Source organism: Pipistrellus kuhlii, unplaced genomic scaffold, assembly GCF_014108245.1.
Source record: "Pipistrellus kuhlii isolate mPipKuh1 unplaced genomic scaffold, mPipKuh1.p scaffold_m20_p_21, whole genome shotgun sequence".
Lineage (NCBI taxonomy): Eukaryota > Metazoa > Chordata > Mammalia > Chiroptera > Vespertilionidae > Pipistrellus > Pipistrellus kuhlii.
Genome location: NW_023425520.1, coordinates 578,018 through 602,224, shown reverse-complemented (window position 1 = coordinate 602,224; position 24,207 = coordinate 578,018). Strand labels below are relative to the sequence as shown.

Below are 24,207 nucleotides of genomic sequence, written 5' to 3'. Positions count from 1 at the left end.
TGCCTCAGTTGAGTATCTGTGGGTTCCAGGAGAGGGTGCGGGGTGTGGGAGTGAGCCCCATCTAGGGGGCAAGGCTGGACCCTTTGGGGCCTGGGGTTTCACATCCGTCTCCCCAGGTTCAGAGACGCCCGCAGCATGAGGCGCAGTGGAACAGCACTTTCCTTCCTGCTCAGCGAGGTGAGTGGCAGGAGATGGCCTTATACAGGCCATGGGGGCGGGTGTCCCAGCAGCACCCCTGCTCGGAAACACCAGAGCTGCCTGGAGCCAAGTGGGGGAACCGAGGCCCAGAGAGGCCACTCCAAGTCTGAGACTCAATCCAGGTGTCGAGCCCAGGGTTGCGGCCACTATCTTGAGGTACAAGGGACCAAGGGGGCGGGGGAGGCACACTCTTGGTCTGGAACCAAGTTTTTTATTACCCAAGGAAGGGAGGCCACACCTTTGGGGCAGAGCCAATGGTCTCGCTCTGGGAGACTGGAGCAGGCTTACAGGCGGCAGGGGGCTCCTTCAGCAGGAGCTGGTTTGAATCCCAGGCTGGTCACTGCCACCTGAGTGGCTGATAACCTCTCCAGGACTATTTTCTCTTCTTTTCTCTTCTTTTCTTTTCTTTTCTTTTCTTTTCCTTAATATATATTTTATTAATTTTTTACAGAGAGGAAGAGAGAGAGGGATAGAGAGTTAGAAACATCAACGAGAGAGAAACATTGATCAGCTGCCTCCTGCACATCCCCTACTGGGAATGTGTCCGCAACCAAGGTACATGCCCTTGACCGGAATCGAACCCGGGACCTTTCATTCTGCAGGCCCACGCTCTATCCACTGAGCCAAACCGGTTTCAGCACTATTTTCTTTTGTAAAGAAAGAAAATGGGGGAGGGGGGGCTAAAACCTTAAGAGAGATCAGGATGAGCCAGCAGGCAAGTACCCACACACATTAGTACACTTATCCACCCCCATCTCTGAGCCGCATCTTCCTCCTCTGTAAAGTGGGGGCCTCTTGGCACTCCCCCAAACATTCCGTTTACAGCATCAGTCACTTCCTTTGCACATGGGGCACCTACAGCCTGGCCTCGTGCTACGCACGGGGGCACAGAGACTCATAGACCGGGAGACGGATGTTAAACTGAGACCAAAAGTGAAGTAGGGGAGTATGAGTGGGGCTGCCCAGGCTGGGCTGGGAGGGCTTCTCCAAGGAGGTGACCACTGAGCTGAAGAATGGATGGAAATAAGCAGCCAAGCCCAGCCGGCATGGCTCAGTGGTTGAGCGCTGACTGTGAACTGGAGGTCATGGTTTGATTTCCGGTCAGGCACATGCCTGGGTTCCAGGCTCTGTTCCCAGGGTGGGGCATGGAGGAGGCAGCTGATCCCTCTCTCTCTCTCTCTCCCTCTCTCTTCCTCTTTGAAATTAAAAAAAACACACATAAAGCAAATCACATCCCTTGAAAGCCCTCAGTCCACTCTCATAATTCATTCCCAAATCCTCATCCCACCCCCAAGGTCGTGCATCAACTCTCCACTCCGCTCCCTCCTTCTGCTGTTCCTCAGACCCACCAGCTTAGCCCCACCTCAGGGCCTTTGCACCTGCTGGCCCTTCTGTCTCGTGTGCTGTCTCCCAAGCTCGCTCCTAGTCAGCTCCTTCTCCTCGTTCAAGTCTCAGGTGAAAATTACCTCCTCAGAAAGGCCCCCTAACTATGTCCGAGTGACATTTACCCCCCGTGTCCCCATCACTCTCCAGGTCCTTATGTGGTTTTGTTTTCTTTCTAGCACTATACTAACTACCTTATTTTTATTTCTTTTTTTAAAATATATTTTATTGATTTTTTAGAGAGAGGAAGGGAGAAGGATAGAGAGTCAGAAACATCGATGAGAGAGAAACATCGATCAGCTGCCCCCCTGCACACCCCCCGCCGGGGACATGCCCGCAACCAAGGCACACACCCCTAACCGGAATCAAACCCGGGACCTTTCAGTCCCAAGCCGACACTCTATCCACTGAACCAAACCGGTTTCGGCTGAGCTACTTTATTTATCTGTTGGATAAATAAATGGATATGAATGTGGGCAAGTTTCTGGCTCAGTTTCCCCAAGCAGGAAGTGGGCAGCTGATATCAGTGGGCTTCCTGTCCTGGGAGAGGCCTGCTTCCCACACACCCTCTACTCTCCCTGAACACCCTCCCTCCTCGCTGCTGGGAACCCTCTCCGGGGGGAGGCCCGGGTTGACTACTTAGATTTCCGCGGCAGAATTCAGGTACCTGTGAGAGGGGGTGAGGGTGTCAGTTGAGCTCAGATTCGGGGATGGCGGGGAGATGTCAGGAGTGCTGGGTCCTAGAGGGATCAATCTGTGCAAGGAGCTGGGGGAGAGGTTAGCTAAGCAGCCCAGCTGTGTGACCCACAGCAGGTCATTTCTCTGGGAACACTGACGTCCTCCTCTGTGGCACGGAGACAAGAGGAGAAGAGGAGCTGTGCCATTTCCGGCACCTGGCAGAGGCTCTGAGGTGCCAACTGCTGTGCACTCCCTTCGGCTTCTTCCCTGCTCCCCTTGCCCTGGCTGTGGCCCTGGTCAGCCTGTGGTCTTGGGCCTCACTTTCTAAATCTGAATGCTGAGTCTGATGGTGGACACTGACTCATTGGTGAGGCTCGGGGGCGGGGCAGAAAACAGCTGGGCCGCCCTTTGAGCTCCATGTCCCCGGGTACTTCTCTGACCCCCAGCGCACACCCTCTGCTGCTGGTTCCAGTTTGGGTGCCACTCCCTAGGGTCAGCACCGTGGACAGCTCCCAGCCTGTGGCTGGTGCTTTTGTACAGCAAAGGTGGAAATTCATGAAAGAACAAGCACAGGCTCCCACGGCGGGAGGGAGAAGAGTCCCCTCTTCCTTTATATATATAGAGAGAGGGACAAAAAGAACAGCGATGCCGAAACCGGTTTGGCTCAGTGGCTAGAGCGTCGGCCGGCGTCCCGAGGGGGTCCCAGGTTCGAGTCCAGCCAAGGGCATGTACCTTGGTTGCGCCACATCCCCAGTAGGGGGTGTGCAAGAGGCAGCTGATCGATGATGCTCATCGATGTTTCTAGCTCTCGATCCCTCTCTCTTCCTCTCTGTATTTTAAAAAAGAACAGCGATGCGACAGGGCATGGGGACAACCGGGACGGTGGCCCTTGGCAGCGGCTGCAGCAGGAGCTGGGCCGGGAGGCCGGCGGGTGGGGGCAGGATGCTGGCTGGGAGCTGAAGGGGGCCTGGGTGTGGCGCCGCCCGCGGGGTTATGGCACGTGTGGAGCTGGTCACAGGCGGGAGAGACCGAGGCGGGGCCAGGTGAGCAGGAGACAGGCATGCGTGGGGGGCCAGCCCGGCCACCTAGATGAGGAACCTCTCTGAGCCCTGGGGGAAGTGGGGGGGAGTCGGGGAGGAAGGCAGGGTCCGGGAGGCCTCTGTGGGAAGCTCCTCAGGGTCAGGGCCCAGGGGGGCGAGGCCGGGCTCTGAGCGGGCGGCTGGCCCTTCCAGAGGACCCCTATTCTTCCTTTTTTAAATATATCATTGATTTTTTACAGAGAGGAAGGGAGAGGAGAGAGATAAGAGAGCTAGAAACATCGATGAGGGAGAAACATTGACCAGCTGTCTCCCGCACATCCCCCACTGGGGATGTGCCCGAAACCAAGGTACATGTCCTTAAGCGGAATCGAACCTGGGACCCTCCGCAGGCCGATGCCCTATCCACTGAGCCCCTATTCTTTTATCACCTATGACCCAGAGGAATTGGCACTGTTTTCTTACCACCGCCCCTCCTCCATGGGGAAACTGAGGCATGTTTGCCCTAGAGACCAGGCACATGAACTGAACCAACCCCAGATCTGTTGGGCTGGAGACCTTACATTCCCGACTCATTAACTGAACCTGATTCAGTTTGGTGTTTACATGCCTCTAGTGTCTACTCAGAGCATGTTTGCAGACAGCCTTTTATTTAATTTCTCCTGTCCAGTCCTTCCTTTAAGAAATGAACTGAGGCTCAGCGTCCAGAATCCCATCCCCACCATTTATTTAACCTCTGGCAAGTTACTGAAGTCCTGAGACTCAGTCTTCCTTTTTGTAATATGAAGATAATGGTACAACATGGCCTCGCCGTGCCTCATGGGCTGACCCACAAGGTTTCTTAGAACAGCCCCTATGTGGAATGAGTATGCAAGATAGACTGGCCATCGGTACTGCCATTATGATTCACTTGTTTACTTACTGCATGTTTTATTTTTATATTTTAATAAGTAATATAATTTATGAAATACCATTAAAGTGCCTTTTATTATAACAAATAGCAGTATAAATTACATGATGTTATAAATAATGAATATACTGCATATTAATTGGTGAATAAATAAATATTGCTGTAATACCTACTCTAGGCCAGGCACTATTCACATCTGGCAAGGTTGAGATCTATCTCCCCATTTCATAGATGAGGAAACTGAGGTTCAGAGAAGTGAGTTCACTCGGGGGGGGCAGTAAAACTGGGATCCAGCTCTCTGGGCCAGACAGGCATCTGGGTGAAGGAACCTCAGAGCCGCACGGTCCCAGGGAGCCAGTAGGGTCCTGTGCCTGGGAAGTCACTCATGTCTTGCTACTGTGTCTCTCCCTAGCGGGTCCGAGAGTCTGCGGATTCCAGCTCAGCCCCTGCGAGTCCCCGTGGCAGTGGTGTCATCTGGAGACGCTTCTCAGGGACCCCGTTGCTGCCACCGCTGTCGAGCCGCCTCAGGCCCCCTGGGGACGCTGAGCACAGCTCCTGTGTGGTGTTCACCATCGGGGCTCGAGGGACAGAGCAAGGCCACGGTCCAGCTTCAGGCAGGTGAGGAGGCAGAGGGGGAGGCCGATCCCAGGAGAGAGAGGAAAACGGCTCATCTAGATGGACATTTCTTTAACTTGTTCATAAAGCACTTACTGAGCACCTATTGTGTGCCAGGCCCTGTATGAGGGGCACAGCCATGGGCACGTAGGTGCTCATAGGCTGACGGTGGAGACAGAGTCATACCAACCAGAGAGATGAAGGTGCCGTGGAGCCCAGCACTGGGGAGTAGAGGGTGAGAAAGGACTTCTTGGAAGAAGTGGCATCTAAGGATGAAGAGGTGGCTTAAAGGATGAAGAGAATCAGCCAGGAAGAGCACAAGGAAGAAACAGATTGTGCAAAGCCTCAAACTCAAGAGGCCCAGGTGTGGCGTATGAGGAGTTGAATACAGATCAACATGGCTGGAGGGTGGGAGGAGAGCCTCAGGAGGTGGGAATGGTGTAGTGGGGAGACATGGATGTGTTTTCAAGAGAGTGAATGGTTACGATCGGCATTTTAAAAAATTCCTCTGGCTTCCGGTGGAGGGGGGTTTTGTCTGGGGCAGGGTGGAAGCAGCAGGAGCCCAGGGAGAAGGCAGTTCTAGGCAGGAGATGGTAGTGTCTGAACCAGGCTGGGAGCCATGGGCTGGAGAGAAGTAGGCAGATTCGGAAGTTATCTATGAAGTAGACACACCAGGCATTGGTGGACACCCACGGAGGGTAAGTGAGAACAGGGATTGGTATGGGCAACTCCTTGTCTTTGACCCTTCACACATGACATTCATTTACATCTCCCCAAGAGGTGGGGACACCATCATTACCCCCACTTTCCAGAACAGAAAACAAGCTTGGGAAGGGGAAGTGATAACTGACCAGCATGTCCCCCACCAGTGGGTCAAGTTGTCCCTCACTGTCAGTTTTGGAGGACAGGGGATTGAAAGGAAGGCCAAGAATTGAGCCATAAAAGTAAAGGACAGGCCTAGCCAGTATGGCTCAGTGGCTCACTGTTGATCCATGATCCATCAATCAGGGTTCAATTTCCAGTCAGAGCACAAGTTGTGGGCTTGATCCCTAGTAGAGGCCATGCAAGAGGCAGCCAATTAATGATTATCTGTCATCAGTGATGTTTTTATCTCTCTCTCTTTCTCCCTCCTCTCTCTCTGAAATCAATAAAAACATATTTAACTTTTTTTAAAGTAAAGGGCAGAGAGGAGTCACTTGTTTTTCATCACTCAGCAAGACATGGCAATACTCAGTCTGTCTGGCTCCATGGCCCAGATATTTTCCATTTCCCCAACCTAGTGGTTCGAGCGAGGGTAGAGGGTAGAGTGTCCCTGGTAAATATCCATAAAATACCCTCTACGCCCTCTGAAAAAATCAGGGCTCTTTCTGTTCACAAATTTTCTGCACCAAGGCCTTCCTACCACAGCCTAGTGCCTGCACTTCTCGGCCCTACTCTTGTCCACATCCACTTCTTTTAAAAATTGTATTTATTTCTTTTATTTTTTTAAAATATATTTTATTGATTTTTCACAGAGAGGAAGAGAGAGGGATAGAGAGTTAGAAACATTGATGAGAGAGAATCATCAATCAGCTGCCTCCTGCACACCCCCTACTGGGGGATGTGCCCGCAACCAAGGTACATGCCCTTGACCAGAATCGAACCCGGGACCCTTCAGTCCCCAAGCCGACGCTCTATCCATTGAGCCAAACCGGTTTCGTCTAAAAATTGTATTTATTGATGAGAATGAGGGGGGGGGGGGTTGTTCCACTTATTTATGCATCCATTGGTTGATTCCTGTATGTGCCCTGACCAGGAACCCCCAACGCTGGTGTATCAGGACAATGCTCTAATCAACTGAGCTACTTGGCCAGGGTGTCCACATCTACTTCTGTTAATCATGATAGAAAGTGTTCTCATCCTTCCTTTTCCACTTCCCAGGAAATTTCTCATGAGATTAGAAAGCCTGGCGGGAAGGGCCTTGAGTTTCTGGAACTGGGGAAGGGAGGGGAGAGGCATGCCTGTGAAGGGCCCATGGTGTGTCACAGAACAAATGAGATTCTGCCATTTCCGCCGGGCACAGGTGTGGCTATAAAAGGGTGCCCTTCTTTGCCCACTCCCACTGTTGGCGGCCCTGACCAGAGGCGGCTTCTGTGTGCCCACGCCAGGCAGGCACGTTTTTCTGTTCTTCCCAGATCTCTACCCTGTGTGAGTGAGGAATTTTAGGACTCCAAAGAGACCCCCTCTGAGTCTGAATGTCTGAGCTTGGTGGATAGGTGGCTATTTGTTACTCCCTCTGAAGACCAGAGCCTTTGACTGCTTCCAGACTCCTTTGCTACCGTCACTGGGGAGGGCTGAGGACCCGCCGCTGTTCAGCTTTCAGCACCTCCATGCGCACGGAGCCCTAGTCTGGAGGTGTTCAGGAACCCTGGTCTCCCTGCCTTGACTTCAGCACCAACAGTTCGAGGACAGCAACTCGCTGTCTCACCCACCCTCCGTCTACTACTCCCTTCTTTCCTTCCAAAGCCAGAAGAAGGGACAGTGCCTGGACGCTGGGGGTCTCCCAAGGCCCTGCCTCTCTCCAATCGGGAGGACAATTTCTGTCTTCTCTGCTCCAAGTCCAAGTCCATGACAGGAAAACGACAGACCATTCTCGGCGCTGGGCAGCGGGGAAGAGAGGGAGAGGGTCTCCCCAGCACCTGTCTCTAATCCCCACGCCCAAGTTTTCCACCTCCAGACGCCCCACCCCGCTGTCCTTCAGCACCATTGGGCGCGGACAGCTCCCCGGCGTCCGCCCCACCTTGAGCCCCTGTTTACACCGCTGGCGCCCACAGCTCCTCGTCTCCACCCTCGCCCTCCCTGGCAGACCGGGGCGCAGACACAGACATTCCTCATCCCAGGAAGGCTCCCTCTCCTCCTCTCCCTGCTGCCCTCCGCTGGAGCATGGAGACCCCGGGGGTACCAGAAGGGGAGTGGGCACCCGGCGAGCTGACCCGCGCTCTCAGCGGCCAGGGCTCAGCCAGACCCCCGAAGCACCTGTGGCGGCAGCCGCGGTGCCCCATCCGTATCCAGCAGCGATTCTACTCCTCGGACCCGGACAAGTCCGCGGGCCGCAGACAGCAGAACCGGGGCCCGCGGCGGCGGGGGCTGCAGAAGTCGAGGTGCTCCTGGCCCACCTCCTTCCATAGGTGGTAGGTGGGCGTGGGGGAGGGGAGCCCGGACTCGTGGGAGTTGGGAAGGGTCCTTGCTTCTTCAGGGGGCGGGGGTCTCTACTGTTCAGCTGAGGCCGGTGCTTTAGAGGAAAAAGCTGTTTTTACACGGGGTGACACATGATTGTTTAGGGGGGGTGCCTGGGAGGGCCAGGAGTGGCTGCATCTAAGTGTGTGTGAATCTGCGCAATAGTGACCCTGAGTGTGCTCTGTCCTACTGCGTGAGTGTTCGCAGCCAGCTAGCTGCTGCCTCTGGGTGTGTGACCAGAGGTGCTCGGTCGTATGCGCACCAGCTGAGTATCTGCCTGTGTACTTTGCCCTTGTGGTCCTTGTGGGTATGTGGACCAGTGAGACTGTCTTTGCTGTAACACAACTGAAGTCCTTTTTTAGACCCTGGAGTGTCCGCGGACGTTTGTGGGGTTGGAGCCACACCAAGCATCTGAGAGGAACAGGTCAGGCTGTCCCCAGCCCTGGGGGGGAGCTTGCTCTGTGGCCCGCCTTGCCACCAACCCTCTCCCCCACCGCTGGCCCCTGTCGCCAGAAGAAGGGGGAAGCCTCTTGGGAGCCTGAGCACAGGATGTTCCTTCCCTTAAGAAAGGATGAGGTAGAGAAGGGGGTGTTGAAGGGGGAAGGGCTGCTCCTCCTGTTTCCTATAAAAGGTGAATGGGATGACAAGAGAGAGATGGAGAGAAACAGAGGAGGGAGTCTCAGCTGCTGGGCCAGGGCTGGAGGGCCCAGGAGTCCCAGACCCTTCTTGGGTGGGAGGGGGCCAGGTCTAGAGTCCTGGGCTTGGTCAGGCTGGTCACCTCAGGGGAGTCAATTTCCTCTCTAGATGGTCATTCTCCCACCTCGGTCCGTGGACCTCCTAGGGCAGTGGTCAGCAAATCGTAGCTAGTGAGCCACATACGGCTCTTCCACAAAATACCACAGCCTGGGAGAGTCTATTTTGAAGAAGTGGCGTCAGAAAAAGTTTACGTTTAAAAAAATTTGGCTCTCAGAAGGAATGTCAATCATTGCACTGTTGATATTTGGTTCTGTTGAGTTCTGTCCTAGGGTTTACTGGCTTCCTGGTCTACAAGCCGAGCCTAACTCCCCAGCCCCGAGGCATCTGGGATTGGAGGTCTTCCCAGGTGACCCAGCAGGTCCACTGCTTCCATTTCCACTTCCCAGCCCTCAGCTCCTCCTGCCTCCCCCCTCCCAGTGACTCATAATTTTCCATCTTCAAGAAAGAACAAACAGAGACTGGATTTGGGCCCGTCCGGGGGGAGAGCCCACGTGGCTCTGAAAGGTTCTGAGACGGGTGTGTCCCTGTGAAGGGGAACTTGAGAATCCTGCCGGTGCGTGTATGTGCTGATGTGGGGAAGGGGCTCAGCCCTCAGGTTCAGGCCCACTGGGTTCAAGGCCAGTCTGCTAGGTGCTCCCCAGCAAGCAGAGAATACTAACGCAATGCAAACACACAGCTGTACTTCCTGTATTCCTGGAGAACTTGCCGTGTGGGAGCCTGGTCCCCCACTGTGGCTCTTTCCCCCACTGTCCCGGTGGGACACTTGGGTCTGGAAGGATCCTAGCATCTCGTTCAGCAAACGTTTATTAGCTACCTACTGTGTGCGAGGTCCGGTACTGGGGACACAGCCATGGGCAAGCGGGGGCTCACAGGCTGATGGTGGAGACAGACTCATACCAGCTGGAGAGAGAAGGCCTCTGACCCAGCTTTGGGGGGAGGGTGTATGAAGAGGGCCTGCTTGGAAGAGGTGGCATCTAAGCTTAACCTGAAGGTTGAAGAAAAGTCAGCCAGAGTGCAGGGAAGGGTTTGCCAATTAGATGGAACAAACCGTGAAAAGCCTCAGACGCAGAAGGACCAGGTATAGGAGGAGCTGAATATAAATCAATGTGGTTGGAGCGTGGAGGGGAGACTCCCTACTGTCTCCCAAGCATTAACTCAGAGCCTGTGGAGTGCTGGGCCCTGAGGGCACAGCTGGCAGCAAGGCAGACCTGGTCCTGCCCTCGAGGGGCTGGTGGGCAAGGCAGAAACAGATCAAATAATGATGACAATACATGTGAACTTGCACTTGTGAGAGAAGGTGCTCTGAGAACATTTACCCAGCTGGTCGGGGAGGGCTTCCTGGAGGGGTGATCTGAGAGAGGAAGAGGCAGCAGGGGAAGCGTGTAGGGGCAAGGACATGTGTGAGAATGAGCCTGGCTGACCCAGCAAGGAGCGGGATGAAGCCGTCACAGCGTGAACCAAGAGGAAGAGGGCGGGAGGCCCGCAGGGATCCGGCACCACAGGGCCTCCGGAGAGTGTGGACTCAGACGAGAGGGCAGCGAGGAGCCGCAGGAGGGTCTGGAGCAGGGGAGCGTGAGATCAAACTCATGTGAGCATCTGCGCACGTGCCACCGCCCCCACGCTCTTCTCCCTGTCTAGACTCCATGGAGACAGGAAAGTCATTTCTCTCGCCTGTTTGTCCTTAAATGGGCACAGCACCCGCATCCTGTCTCCCTGGGGCCCTCTGGTGGCAGGAGAGAAAAGTGCTTGCCCAGGCGGAGATGCTCAAATGGGGGAGAGGGGATGAAGCCATGTGCTTAGGGCACCAGGGGCTGCGGGGCACCTCCTCAGGTCATGCAGCACACAGGGACAAAGTGAGGATGGGGGTCCCCGGGTCCCCATCCTTCAGCCTCTGCCCTTTACCCCCCGCAGGGATTGGGGGCCACCCAGGGTCAGGCAGGCCAGATTCCAATGCCGAGTGTCAGCTGTGAGTCTCAGTTTCTCCATCCAAAAAGCTATTAATAACACATTACTGTTAAAACTGTTAATAAAATATTTAAGGTTGAATCTATTAATGAACATTAATATTAAACTGTTGATAAAACATTCATGAAGCCTGGGACTTCAGAGGGGATGGAGCCAGTGAAGCATTAAGTGGGAGAGAGCACTGGCTGGGTAATCCATGTGGCAACTGGACACACCTCTCCGTGCCTCAGTTTCCCCACGACCTGCCCCGGCCAAATAAGCAGAATAGTCTCACTTTCTTTTTTTTTCTTTTTTAAAAAAATATATTTTATTGATTTTGTACAGAGAGAGAGAGAGATTTAGAAACATCGATGAGAGAGTCATCGATCAGCTGCCTCTTGCACACCCCCTACCGGGGATATGCCCGCAACCAAGGTACATGCCCTTGACTGGAATCGAACCCAGGACCCTTCAGTCCCCAAGCCGATGGATGCTCTATTAAACCAAACCGGTTTCGGCGAAATAGTCTCACTTTCAAGAATTGCTCCAAAAAGCAAGTGACTGTTAGGTGCACAGCCCTTGGCTCAGAGCCAGGCAAGTAGGAAGTGCTGTTTGTATTGATGTACTTAGTCTTAACCTTCCATTTCATGCTGCGACTTTAGGGGAGGGACTGAATTCCTCCGTGCCTCAGTTTCTCCTAGAGGACAAAAGACTATGCAAGCCCCTCCCATGGAGCTGGGATGGTGCTGAGGCCCTGGGAGGGATCCTGGCCCCAGAGTCTCCACCGGGCGGATCCTGGCCGCCTCTAGCCCCCGGGGATCGGCTATATTTAGGTGCAACCGCAGCAGCTCCGGAGGGTATTTTTGTCTCGGGGACAGCAAGTCTGTTCCCACCAGGTGTCTGGTTGAAGGGCCGCAGATGGCAGGAGGGGGTTCCTGGACTGACCCTTGAGACTCCTTGTCCTCCTGGGCCCCAGCATGACCCCTCCTTGAACCTCCATTTTTCTCATCTGCACAATGAGGCCAATAGCGTGGTTAGGAGGTCAGGAGAGGGTCAGGATCTCCTCCCGTGGTGCCTCAGGCTCCCTCCATTGAAGCCCTGATCACCCCAAGCTCTATCTCATATTCCCCTAGAAATGGGGGTGCCCCGCAACTGCTATAGTCCTCCCGGGGCAAGGCCTACTAGACAGTGGGGGGGGGGGGGTCGGGGAGGCCCAGCCTCCCTGTCCCTCAGCGGCCTCTACCTGTGATGTGGGCACTTGGGGTCCTGCCTCCCAGTGACACCCTCTGAGATGTGCTTCCTTCCCTCAGTTCAGAGCAGGGCTCCCAACCCAGCACCGGGTTCAGGCCCCCAACTCCCAGACCCCAGAGGTGAGGGCTCCCTTTCACACACACCCCCCCATCCTTCCTGGGGCGGGGGGAGGAGGGGTAGCTGATGCTTCACAGAACAGGAGATTGGCTGGAGTGGAGAGCGGATGTTTGTCCAGTGGAGACAGCAAGAGAGGGAAAAGGATCCGGAGACTGGGCCTGGGGTATGTCAGAGCAGGAGGGGGTCAGGCGGGGACTTGTGGAGGGGCCTGGAGGAGGAGGAGCCTCTTCCCGGCCTTCTGCCCTGCCCTGAAGTTTATGTCTGTTACCACCTTGTTTCCTCAGTTTCCTTACCTGGCAAAGGAGTAAGGGTTTGTTGCTGCCGGGCAGCCCCTTTGTGGCTCCAGGCCTCAGTTTCTCCATCTGGAAAACGGGCAGAGAGGGACTGGAGGCTGGGTGGGACCTGGGCAGCCCCTCAGCGCGCTCCTGCCTAGGTGCCCCGCTCACTGTGGAGGGTGCTTCCCCTTCCGGCTTGTACATCTCACTCTCCGCAGACAGCTGCACCCCTGTGAGACAGGCTGGCTGACGAAAGTAGAGTGATATCCGGGTTCTAGGCCCCGGAGGGCCGCCCCCAAAGAGGGGAGCAGAGTGGCACCCAGCTCCGGGCCTCAGTGTCCCCATGTCCCCTGGTGGGAGCGTCCCAGAGGGACCAGCGGGGAGGCGGGGCGGGGCGCCCTCTGTCCCCTCTCCGGGCCCCGCCCCCGCGGCCGTCCAGAAAAGGTTCAGGGCCCCCGCTCCGTCCGTCCGTCCGTCCGTCCTGCCTCCACGGTCCTGCCTCGGCGCTGACTGCGGCGATGCAGGGCACCCCCGCGTCCGCCCCGGCGCCGGGGCCGGGCTCCCCGCGGGGCTCCCCGCGCAGCTCCCCCGGGCTCTTCAGGAAGCTCCTGGTGAACCAGAGCCTCCGCCTGCAGCGGCGCTTCACCGTGGCCCATCCTCTGTGGTGAGGGGAGAGGCGAGGCGGCGGGGGCAGCGGAAGGCCAGGCTGGAGGTGGGGAGGACACGGCCGGGGAGAGCTGGGCTGGGCCGGGCCGGGGCAGGGCGTGGGCGCTCGGCCCCTCCTGCCCCTGCTCGGTGTCTGTCTCCCCTGTCCTGTCTCGGACTCCCTCCACCCGCGGTCCGGACACAGGCCGGGCTCCCAGCTGTGCGTCCCGGAGGGGGCTGCTGGGCTCACTCTCCCCCGGACCCTCCCGCCTGGGCAGCGGCCTGAGCGCCCGGGAGGGAGGGGGAGGGCGAGGGTCACCCCCGCTGGTCTGCCCTCCTCCATCCGCCCCGGAGGAAGACCCCGGTTAGGAGGCAGGCACCCCTAGCGTGAGGGGGGAGTTTCACGTCCCAGACTGAGAGCGGAACCCGGAGCGCAACTCGGCGGCGTCGCTCTGGGTTCGAATCCCGCCCCTTCGGGGAGCGACTGAGTGGGGTGTGTGGGGGCGAGGCCAGGGCCGGAGGTGGGACGTGTGGGCGCCGGCCCGTCTGGCACCTCGCGCGGCGCGGTTCCCGCAGCATTCACACCCCTGGAGAGTGTGGCACCCGGCGCCGGAGGTCCCTTCCAAAGGCCGGCGACGGCTGGCGGGGGCGGGGCAGCCGTGGTGGCGTCTCTGACGGCGCCCCTGCAGCCCGGGAAGGGGTCCCAGCTCCGGGAAAGCGCCCCCAGAGCCCCCAGACGCCTGCTAAGGGCGGTTCCTGCCCAGGGGCGTTGAGGGAGCGCCCTCGGGAGCCAGAAGGTGAGGCTAGGGGATGGCGGGTCCCTCCGAGGCCCTCGTGCCTCAGTTTACCTGCCTAACCCATGGACAGACGTGCGGCTTCCACAGTCAAGGCGACCTCGCACCGCGCCGCCCGCGTCATGGAAGCACCGCCTGACCCGCCACTCGCAGCTAAGATTAGAGCAGAAAAACCCAAAACAAAACTTCCCCGGCGGTGACCAGCCCGTAACCCTGAGCGCCGGCCCCTGGGATTCCAGCCCAGCACCGTTACCCTCCCTACGCTCCTCCCCTCGCCCCCTCCCGCTGCAGCCTCCCTAGGTGCGTCTCCCTTGGGTGGGCTTTCCCAGAGGCGAGGAGGGAGAGGGGTGGCCGCTCCCAGGCCTCCCCCTCGGGGGGCAGGTTGCTGGGCCAGCCGCTGGCCTCCCCGGCAGGGCGCCCTCCGCCCGCCCCGCGCCCCCAGCCCCGCGGGTCCGCGTTCGGAAGCCCCGACCCTCATGACGTCACCAGGCGGCACGCACGCGCGGTGGTGGCTTCTCTGCTGAAGCCGAACTGATGCCGGACAAAGCCCAGCGCGCCCGAATCCTCCGGAGCCTGCCGAACACAACCGAACGTTCCCGAACGCACCCGAACCTGCCCGAGCGCGGTCCGACGTAGCCAAGTCGAAAAGAACTCGCCCGACCGAACTCTCAGTTGGACCAGACCCAATAGAACTTACTCAAACCCGACCCCGCCGGACCGAATCCAGCCGAATCCCGGACGGGGGACCTGGTCGGCGGGGAGCAGGTGGACACGGACCCTCGGCCAGAAGCCCCCGGTGTCTGCCTGCCTCCTGCCTGCCCTCTCCCAGCCCGTGACCTCCAGCAGCCCCTCCGCTGCAGAACCTCTGCTCTGGCTCACGTCCCCTCCCCCTCTTTCTCTGACTTCTGACCCCAAGGAGGATGAGCACAGATTCTCCATTAACCAGCCAGGGTGCGGCGGGAGGGAGGGGCCGGGCTGAAAGAGCGAGAAGGGAGGAATTGAAGGTTGCTCGGAGCCAGGGGTGCTGTGGGGAGGATGGTGCTCCGGGAAGAGGGCATGGCCCCTAGCGGAAGCTGGAGGTGGAAGAGCAGAGCCAGAGCGTTCGCTGACAATGAAGCAGGGAGTAAAGGATCTAGGGGGTGGGGAGTGGAGGGTGGTAATGGGCATGGGGGCGTGGTAGACTAGGTTGGGGCAGGGCCAAGTGGGCTGAGGGTGTGGGCTGGGGAGGGAACGGGTGACCCAAGGAGTGACCACAACTGGCTGGGGGCGGGGCCTCTCCGGCTGTGGGGAACCTTGGCCTGATTTAGGCAAGACCCAGGCCCCTCCGGAGAAGAGAGCCCAGAAAGCCCGTTTCCAGTCTCTGTGACCTTACGATGCGACCTGGACCTCAGTTTCCTTCTCAGTAATATGGAAGCCCAGTTGTCATTCTCAGGTGCTCAGTTGTAACTACAGAAAAGCGCCCGGGGAGAAGACCCTGCCATGCCTATATTAGAGTCAGGTCAGGACATCTGGGGACAGATCTGAAGCTCACGTCCTGCAGTCAGACTGGTCCCAGCGGGAAGGCTGGTGCCAGGTCCCTGGGTGGGGGTGTGACTGTGAGGCAGGCGGACACACTGTAAGCTGCTCCTTCTTGGCCCACCGTTTGGCTCCAGGGAGGATGTGAAAGCACAGTTCAAGCCACCAAAGGCCACCCGCTTGCCAGGCCCCTCGGCTCTGACCATGCCTCATCTGTTTCCAGCTTTGACCTGGAAAATGCACTCTCACGTGGGAGAAGCGCTCAGGACCCTCACGTCGGGCCTGGCCTCGGCCAGGCCACCCAGGCCCCTGCCCAACACAGCCAGCGGCGGGAGTCCTTCCTGTACCGCTCTGACAGCGACTATGACCTCTTGCCGAAGGCCATGTCCCGGAACTCCTCCGTGGCCAGCGACCTGTGAGTCTGGGGCTGGTGGCGTGACACCTACTCATCTCTTCCTCCTTTTATTGTTCCATTCAGCACATCTCCTTCCAGGGGCTTTTGGAGCTGGGTTTTGAAGTTTAAGTAGGAGTTTGTCAGGCAGCCACTTATTCAGTTGAACATGCCTAGAATGATACCTGGTGATCTGGGCTTGACTTTGGGTGGCAATCCAGAAACATGAAGTTAGTAGCAACTGAGCAGATACCTTAATGAGACCTTCCTGGTAGCCATAATAAAAGGGGAAATATAATAATATTCCTGCTTCCCCCATGAGTGAGGTGGGAGGGGCTGTAGTGGCTTTCAGGGAAGAGTCGGGTAAGGGGAGCCGGGGATTGGTACGGCCCCGGGGAGGAGGAGTTGGGAAGGAAGGATGTGCTCAGCGGAGGGCACAGTGTGGGCAAAAGCCGTTAGATGGGACCGCGCGGGACATCTCCCTGGCCGCCCTTTCTGACGTCCTGTCTCCCCACAGACATGGAGAAGACATGATTGTGACCCCCTTTGCCCAGGTGGGTGCCCGCTCCTCCCCCTCCCCTGCCTGAGGCAAGCAGGTGGAATCGATCCCACCTTTTCCAATGCCAATCATTGCCCTCCCAACAGGTCCTGGCCAGTCTGCGGACTGTTCGGAGCAATGTGGCTGCCCTAGCCCACCTGCAAGGCCAAAGAGCAGCCAAGTACATAGGCGGCTGGGCGGGGGGGGGCCTGGCAGGGAGAAGGGCAGGGCCGGGAGGAGGTGGGCTAGATGCGGCGGGACCATCTGGGTGAGGTAGGCCACCCCAGAGCAGACTGTACTGCAGGCAGACAACCATCGGGAGCCCTCCACCTGCCAGCCAGCCCCCTCCGCCTACAGGTAACTCTCCTGCTCCTGCCCCTCCCTCACACTATGGGACCAAGGTCAATTTCTTCTCCGTGGCCACCTCCCAGCCCATGCATCCTTAGGCTGTGCTCATCGCAACCCTCCAAAACACCCTCAGGGATGGCGTCTCCCATGCCCACATGGCAGATGGGGAGGCTGAGGTCCGGAGAGGGGCAGAGACCTGCCCACCTGGGACAGATCTGGGACTCAACCCCTGGGGTCTGGAGTGGCCCGGTTGGGAAGGGCGGTAGGGTCTAGTGGAGAGATGGAGACATGAAGGGGCGGGGTCACCGAGTGGGGCAGGGCAGGGTTCTGATGGCTCAGCCCCCAGAGGACACTGGGCAGAAGCTGGCCTTGGAGACACTGGATGAGCTGGACTGGTGTCTGGACCAGCTGGAGGCGCTGCAGACCCGGCACTCGGTGGGGGACATGGCCTCCAGCAAGGTGAGGAGGGCCAGCGAGCGGGGAGCATTTGCTTCCCCCCGCCGTGCCCCCTCATCACCGTCCGCACCTTCCCCCCCAGTTCAAGCGGATGCTGAACCGGGAGCTGACTCACCTGTCTGAGACCAGCCGCTCGGGGAACCAGGTGTCAGAGTACATTTCCCAGACCTTCCTGGGTGAGCTGTGGTGGGTCCCTGCCTGGGCCACAGACAGAGGGAGGAAGAAAGAGGAAAAGACCTCAGGCAGGGGGAGGCAGAGCAGACAGACAGGGACACCCCCAGCCACATGGGGGAAGGAGGGCTGGGCCAGAGGGAGGAGCAGGAGGAAGATCCAGGAGGAGGGGGCATTAACGCCAGGGTTTTGAAGCATGAGTAGAAGTTTTCCAAGAAGGCGATGGAGGAAACCATCTAGAGAGCTGGAAAGGCCATGGAGCTGCTGGGGGGAAACACTGAGTCCAGGCTCTCAGGGGCCAAGTCCACCGGAAGAGGCTCCTGAGATCAGCCACGAAAAGAGGGGTCGCTCCAGGCCACGTGGGGACTTGGCTCTGAGCTGCCTGGGATCCAGGAACAAAGGAAACAGGTTAATCCTGAGGCTTAGCAAAGTCTGGGACCTGAGACCAGGCAGGACCCCCCTAGCATGTGAATTGGCCCCTCTGAGTCCTAACCCCCCCCCCCCCCCCGCAGACCAACAGGCGGAGGTGGAGCTGCCCAAGGGGACCCCCAAGGAACCCTCGAGGCCCATGTCCCGGATCAGCGGCCTGCAGGGGCTCCCCCACAGCGCCAGCCTCTCCGCAGCCGCCGTCCCCCGCTTTGGGGTCCAGACTGACCAGGAGGGGCAGCTGGCCAAGGTGGGTTCCCAGCTAGAACGCTGAGCCCTGGGCTAGGGTTCTGCTCTATTTGAGTCCCAGTTTGCCCACTTGTATTCTGGGCAAGAGTAGGGGGCGGGGGGATGTAAGATCTGGGGGAGGGGCTCACAGGTTCAGAGTCTGGGGAAGCTGGGCCCAGACCAAGCTCCAGTTCTTCACATTTTAGGAGCTGGAAGACACCAACAAGTGGGGGCTGGATGTGTTCAAGGTGGCAGAGCTCAGTGGGAACCGGCCCCTCACAGCCGTCATATTCAGCATCTTTCAGGTACCTCCCGTGGCCTGGGCTACCAATTTCTTCCTACCTCAGGACCTCAGGGGCACACGCACCCTTCAGCCCCTCCCTGACACCCTGAATGAAATCATGTGAGCAGGGCATTGAAGGATGCATAGGAGTTCACTCGGCTGAACAGTCCATTGCTGTTAGCCAACAGGCTTCAGCTCTGGACCCAGGCCCGGAGAGACCTAGTCTGGAGGGAACTGCTGTGGGGGTCAGAGACAGACCAGAGGGCAAGGTCAAGGACCAAGTGATTCCAGAACTGAGGGCATCCTGGAAGATGGGGCGTGGGAGAGAGGGATAGGCGTTCAGAAGGAGAGAAGGTGCGGGAACGGTGTGTGCGCCGCCTGGAGGAGGGCCTAATGGGCGGCCTGTGGTGAACCAGAATCGGGACCTGCTCAAGACATTCCAGATCCCAGTGGACACGCTGGCCACCTACCTGCTGACGCTGGAGGGTCACTACCACGCCGACGTGGCCTACCACAACAGCCTGCACGCAGCGGACGTGGCCCAGTCCACGCATGTGCTGCTGGCCATGCCTGCGCTGGAGGTACGGTCCCCTAGGCAGGTGGGCAGGGGCAGGGTGCAGGGCAGGGGGCCCGCCCCTCAGCCCTCATGCCCGTGCCTGCTCAGGCTGTGTTCACAGACTTGGAAGTCCTGGCTGCCATCTTTGCAAGCGCCATCCACGATGTGGACCATCCTGGGGTCTCCAACCAGTTTCTCATTAACACCAGTGAGTTGGGAGGGCCCTGCCTCCACCTGTCCATCATAGGATCTCCAGTGGTTCCCATCCCTGCTTTCAGCCGAGTCTCCCTGTTCATGAAATGGCAGTGACAATCTTCTCCTCCTTGGGTGTTCAGAGCGGGTCCAGGCACATGGTAGACACTCAATAAACGAGAGAATAACAAATGTGGCAGAACTAATCTGAGCCCACTGAGATTTTAAAGTTTAAGGGACCTTTGAGATTTCCTGGAAAACTCCGTCAATAAGCAATTATTGGGCACCTTTTGTATACATCCCAGGAGAGCCCTCTCATTTGAGGATCCCAGAGTCTAACTGGACAAAGATTCAGTTGTTCATTCAGCCAGCACTTAGTTCACACTCTTTCCTGCCATGCCAAGTCCCCAAGGAGACCCCAGCCTCGAGGAGGCAGAGCAGAACACAGATGCCCCCAGCCCCATGGAATCAGGGCATGGCGAGAGAGAGAGAGAGAGAGAGAGAGAGAGAGAGAGAGAGAGAGAGAGAGAGAGGGAGAGAGTCATAGAAGGCCTCCTGAAGAGGGGGCATTAGGGCTGGAGCTTCAGTGTGTGAGTAGGAATCAGCCAAGAGTTCAGCAAACCTGCCTTTTGGAGACGCGGCTGGTGGGGCAGATGGTGAGGCGCCCCGCCTTCCCCGCAGACTCGGAGCTGGCGCTGATGTACAATGACGCCTCCGTGCTGGAGAACCACCACCTGGCCATGGGCTTCAAGCTGCTGCAGGCGGAGAACTGCAACATCTTCCAGAGCCTCGGCCCCAGGGAGTGGCTGAGTCTGCGCAGGATGGTCATCGACATAGTGAGGCCACAGCCCCGGGCCCGGTGGGCGGTCTTCGCCGGCCGATCTGGGCGTGCCTCCGCTCTGAGCCTGAGCTTCCTGGGCTATAAAAGGGGGCGCTGACCCCCTCAGCCCTGGGTGGGGTGACCAGGCCGAGGTGCACACACACGCGATGTGGAAACAGCTTCCGGGGTTTGAGGGAACTCTTCTGAGCCTTTAGTCGGTCCTTTTGGTGTTTTTCTGGAAGACGCCAGTAAGTTTGGGGGTCTTGGGCCTCGTTCCATCGCGCTAGAAGCGTTTGTTGAACGCCGGTTGTGAGCTTCACAATGGCCAAGGCCGTTCGGGCCTCTCTGAGATGACAGTTCGTGAGGGAGGCGGGCACGTGGATGGGAGCGGGAGCGGGGACCCCAAAGCAGAGCTGTGATGGATGACGTGTAGGCAGAGCTGTGATGGGGCCATGCTCAAGGTCAGCCAGGGCTTCCCCGTGAGGAAACGCTGAAATTGGAGCCTGCAGGGTGGGGAGGGGAGGAGCTGGTGAGGAGTGCTCTCGGCAAACAGAACAGCATGTGGGAAGAGAAACTAGAAATGTGGTGAGACAGGGGTGGGGCCTTGGGAAGAAGGCGTCATTCGGGGGCTGACTGGAGGTTTGGGAAAACGTTTTGAGACTTCTGTCTGATTCTCAGAGAAACCCCTGGGCTGGGAATTCGTTATTCCTGGGCTGGGCCCCTATGGATCCAGTGAAGTTGATTTTTAAACAATTGTGTTTGGGGCCAAACTTCCCTCCAAAGTGCTGAAAACAGCCCTCCCAAGCACACATGGCCACAGGGAGGTTTGGGGAGCACCAGGTCAGGTTCCTCCCAGCTTCGAGTCCACCTATGGCTCCCATGGCCCTCTGGGTAAGTCCCCTCCCCCCTGAGGCCCTCTCCGCTCCCGTCCACCTCACTGGCTCCAGCCCTAAGTGCTTCCTCTGTGTCCCCAGCTCATCCAGCCCAGGGCCTTGGCACAGGCATGTCCTGGGCTGAGCCTCGCTGCTGCCCTCACCCCCACACTGAACCTTTAATGTGTGGGGTGCATCCCATGAGCCTAAAGACCTTGGAGGTGGGACCCCTGACTCAGCTCCTCCTGTGAGCTGGGTTTGCAGCCAATCTCATTACGTCCCTCCATTTCACGATGAGGACACAAACTCGGAGGGCCGAGGGGCTGAGGGGTGTGGTGTCTGGGAGTAAGGGGTGGGGTGGGAGCAGTGCTCGTCCCTGTCATTCCCCCCTCCCCTGCCCTCAGGTGCTGGCCACCGACATGTCCAAACACATGAACCTCCTGGCTGACCTCAAGACCATGGTGGAGACCAAGAAAGTGACGAGCCTGGGCGTCCTGCTGCTGGACAACTACTCCGACCGCATCCAGGTGCGTGGCCGGGAGGGCCTGGGTCCCCACGCCTCTCCTTCAGCCACACTTACGAAGCGTCGCCTGTGCGCCAAGTTTGAAGAAACTGAGGCAGAAAGGCTCACGTGGCTGTGCCTTTGCCACTTCTTCCCCTCCCGGGCCTCCGTTCCCGACCTGGGAGAGGGGTGTGTCCACGGCACCGGCCTGACAGCGGGGCTTCACCGGCCTGGGATGGTCTCCTCAGGTCCTGCAGAACCTGGTGCACTGTGCCGACCTCAGCAACCCCACCAAGCCGCTGCCCCTGTACCGCCAGTGGACGGACCGCATCATGGCCGAGTTCTTCCAGCAGGGCGACCGCGAGCGGGCGTCGGGCCTGGACATCAGCCCCATGTGCGACAAGCACACGGCCTCGGTGGAGAAGTCCCAGGTCAGAGGGCGACGGGGCCAGGCTGGCGGGCACCGGGGAGGGGGAGGGAAAGGCGTCGCTGAGCCCACCCCATGAGTTCTGGCTTGACCCCTGGCTGGTCAACGAGGGACTGAGGCCTAAGGGCGTGGTCTGCCCTGGGCTGTGGGGTCAGGCGGGGATCCATTCTCTCTGGGCTACGGGGAGAGGGACCTGCACTCAGGGGTCTGGAAATGTCTATTCTGAGTGGTGTGGGGCCCCTGCAGGGGTTCTTAGTCTGGGACTCATACACCTCGCCCTGAGGGTCTGTGCTGGGGTGGGAGGAAAGACTTAGGGGTTGGGGGAGCCCCGAGGGGCAGGGGAGACGTCCTAAAAGAGGGGTTGTTTGAAGAAGGCTTTGAAGGATGAGTAGGAGTTGGGAAAGGGCATTCCTGGGAGAGAGAACAGCCTAGGCCTGGAGGTTTAACGGGATCTGGGTTCCATGGTGACTCACAGCACAGCCTCCTCCCCCGCCCCACCCCGATCGCCCCCAGGTGGGTTTCATTGACTACATCGCCCACCCGCTGTGGGAGACCTGGGCGGACCTGGTGCACCCAGATGCCCAGGGCCTGCTGGACACACTGGAGGACAACCGCGAGTGGTACCTGAGCAAGATCCCCCGCAGCCCGGCGGAGCCCGCCAGCCCCGAGCAGGGCGGCCTCGACAGATTCCAGCTCGAGCTGACTCTGGAGGAGGCGGAAGAAGAGGAGGAGGAGGAGGAGAGAATGTTGGCTCAGGAGGCCTCAGAGTCACCGGGCACTGACCTCCTGTCCCCTGAGGCCAGCTCAGACCCTGGGGCCTTATGCCTAGACAACCAGAGGGCCGGGGGCAAGCCCTGCCTGGACCAGGAGGGCAACGTAGTGGCTGAGCCATCTGGCTCCTAACGGCCCCTAACGAGTTGGGGGACTTTCCAGGACGCAGTCCCAGGTGACTCAGGGCTTGCCTTCTCCGCACACGGAGGGAGACAGCCTTCGTTCTAGGCAGGTTTCGGGAAGGAAGCTGGCTGGGGTCCACTCTGACCGCTGGCTCTGCTGAGCGCTCCTCCTCCAGTGTCAGCTCTGATGTTGGCGCTGGGTCAGGCCCAACTTCTCCAGTGGTCACTCTTGAGCCACACCCATCACTTATTCTTTCATCCTTTTTCTTCTTCTTCTTCTTCTTCTTATTATTATTCTTTCCTTCTTTGTCAGATATTTATTGGGCACATCCTGTGTGCCAGGCCTGAGCCTGCTCTGTGCCCCTGGGGCAGCCCTGTGCATGGGGGGAGGAGTCAGCCCCAAGGAGATGCCCCCCCACAGGCACCGCCCTTTCATCTGCTGGGCAGCTCCCCGCAGGAGAATGGGGCCTTAAATGGGGAAAAGCTTTGTCCACTCCCAACTCTGGCTCTGGAGCCCCAGAGGGGAGCGGTGAGGGGGCAGCAAAGAGAGGGCTCCGTGTGGGACATCTCTGAAGACTGAGGTGGCCTGTGGCTGCTTGTGCAGCAGTTATTGCTTTAAGTAGCTGTGATTTCTGTTCTCTCTCTGACCTCAGGACCTCTGCTGGCCCCACCCCCCACTCTCCCTCCGGACAGCAACAAAAGCACACACTTCCTGTCACTCCTTCGGTGGTCTCTGTATCTCCCAATTCTGAGGGTGCCCCAGACACCTCCTAGGGAGGCCTCCTGGGCCTCAGTTTCCCCTCTATGGCCTGATCCTAGTTATTTGGGTAAACTTTGGTTGAGAGGTAGTGTCTGTGACCACCCTGAAATATCTTAGGAATCTGGGGCAGTGAACGTTTCTCTGAAGTTAAATAAATCCTTAGTAACTTAAACTAGTATGACTATTTCATGGATGGGGAAACTGAGGCACAGAGCAGTCCCGTTGCCTACTCTACCCTGCTGGGTGCTGGACATTAGCTAGCGGCGCCCCCTGGCGGCGGGAGGTGCAGCGCATGGGGGGTCCTGTTCTGGCTGGCCTCCCCTCTGGCATCTCGCTGGTTGGAGCTCAGCCTAGGGCAGGGATGGATAGGCCGCTCTGTGTTCCAGTGTCAGGTTCCATTCCTGTCTCCGGAAGGTTCCGTATTCCATCCTAGAACTTGTCTCCTTCCCAGCGTGCCTGAAAATGTATGTGAGACCCAGCATCCTCTGGCTTCCAGAACAGCTCCCTCCATTACTAAATTACTCCACTGATAATTCATAATCTCAGTTACTGATGACAGTCCACAGAGGGAAAATTAAACGTCATCTGGGTCATGAACTTGGTGCATTTGCTTCCGGAACTTTAAAAGGCAAATTTAAAAATATATATATTTTATTGACTTTTTTACAGAGAGGAATGGAGAGATAGAGAATTAGAAATATCAATCAGCTGCATCCTGCACACTCCCCACTGGGGATGTGCCCGCAACCAACGCACATGCCCTTGACCTGAATTGAACCTGGGACCCTTGAGTCTGCAGGCCGACGCTCTATCCACTGAGCCAAACCAGTTAGGGTCAATTTTTTTTTTTTTTAAGGGAATGATTATTTACAGTTTTGCTCTCTGCCCCTTTCCTTACAAGTAATGGATGCTCACCTTAGATAATTTGGGAACAATGGAAACATAAGAAGGAAATAAAATTCAGTTATAACTTCACTCATAAACCATCTATCTTCAGCATTTTACCTTAT

The 24,207-nt window shown here is 57.9% G+C and overlaps 1 protein-coding gene across 3 annotated transcripts; it reads left to right on the top strand.

Moving 5' to 3' along the window:
• The first annotated feature begins 23 nt into the window (after nt 1-23).
• PDE4C (phosphodiesterase 4C) lies at nt 24-23,369 on the top strand. Of its 3 annotated transcripts, XM_045585825.1 has the most exons (16): nt 25-177; nt 4,619-4,824; nt 15,558-15,749; nt 16,243-16,279; nt 16,371-16,444; nt 16,568-16,620; nt 16,958-17,070; nt 17,150-17,243; nt 17,751-17,914; nt 18,099-18,197; nt 18,592-18,756; nt 18,840-18,939; nt 19,605-19,759; nt 21,020-21,142; nt 21,366-21,548; nt 22,058-23,369. In XM_045585825.1, the coding sequence occupies exons 1-16, from the start codon at nt 136-138 to the stop codon at nt 22,445-22,447; spliced, it is 2,190 nt and encodes a 729-aa protein (XP_045441781.1). In that variant the 5' UTR covers nt 25-135; the 3' UTR covers nt 22,448-23,369. The 3 variants fall into 3 exon arrangements, with proteins under 3 accessions (XP_045441782.1, XP_045441781.1, XP_036306024.1); XM_045585826.1 differs by lacking the exon at nt 17,751-17,914 and having other exon boundaries at nt 24-177; nt 18,853-18,939; XM_036450131.2 differs by lacking the exons at nt 25-177; nt 4,619-4,824 and adding an exon at nt 12,856-13,044.
• Nucleotides 23,370-24,207: the final 838 nt, after the last annotated feature.

What these genes read in the sequence shown, in the direction of transcription:
- PDE4C (XM_045585825.1), top strand. Translation starts at nt 136, where the DNA reads ATGAGGCGCAGTGGAACAGCACTTTCCTTCCTGCTCAGCGAG. An exon ending in GCAGGATGGTCATCGACATA is followed by an intron (nt 19,760 to 21,019) that starts GTGAGGCCACAG and finishes CCCTGCCCTCAG; the next exon opens with GTGCTGGCCACCGACATGTC. An exon ending in CCTCGGTGGAGAAGTCCCAG is followed by an intron (nt 21,549 to 22,057) that starts GTCAGAGGGCGA and finishes GATCGCCCCCAG; the next exon opens with GTGGGTTTCATTGACTACAT.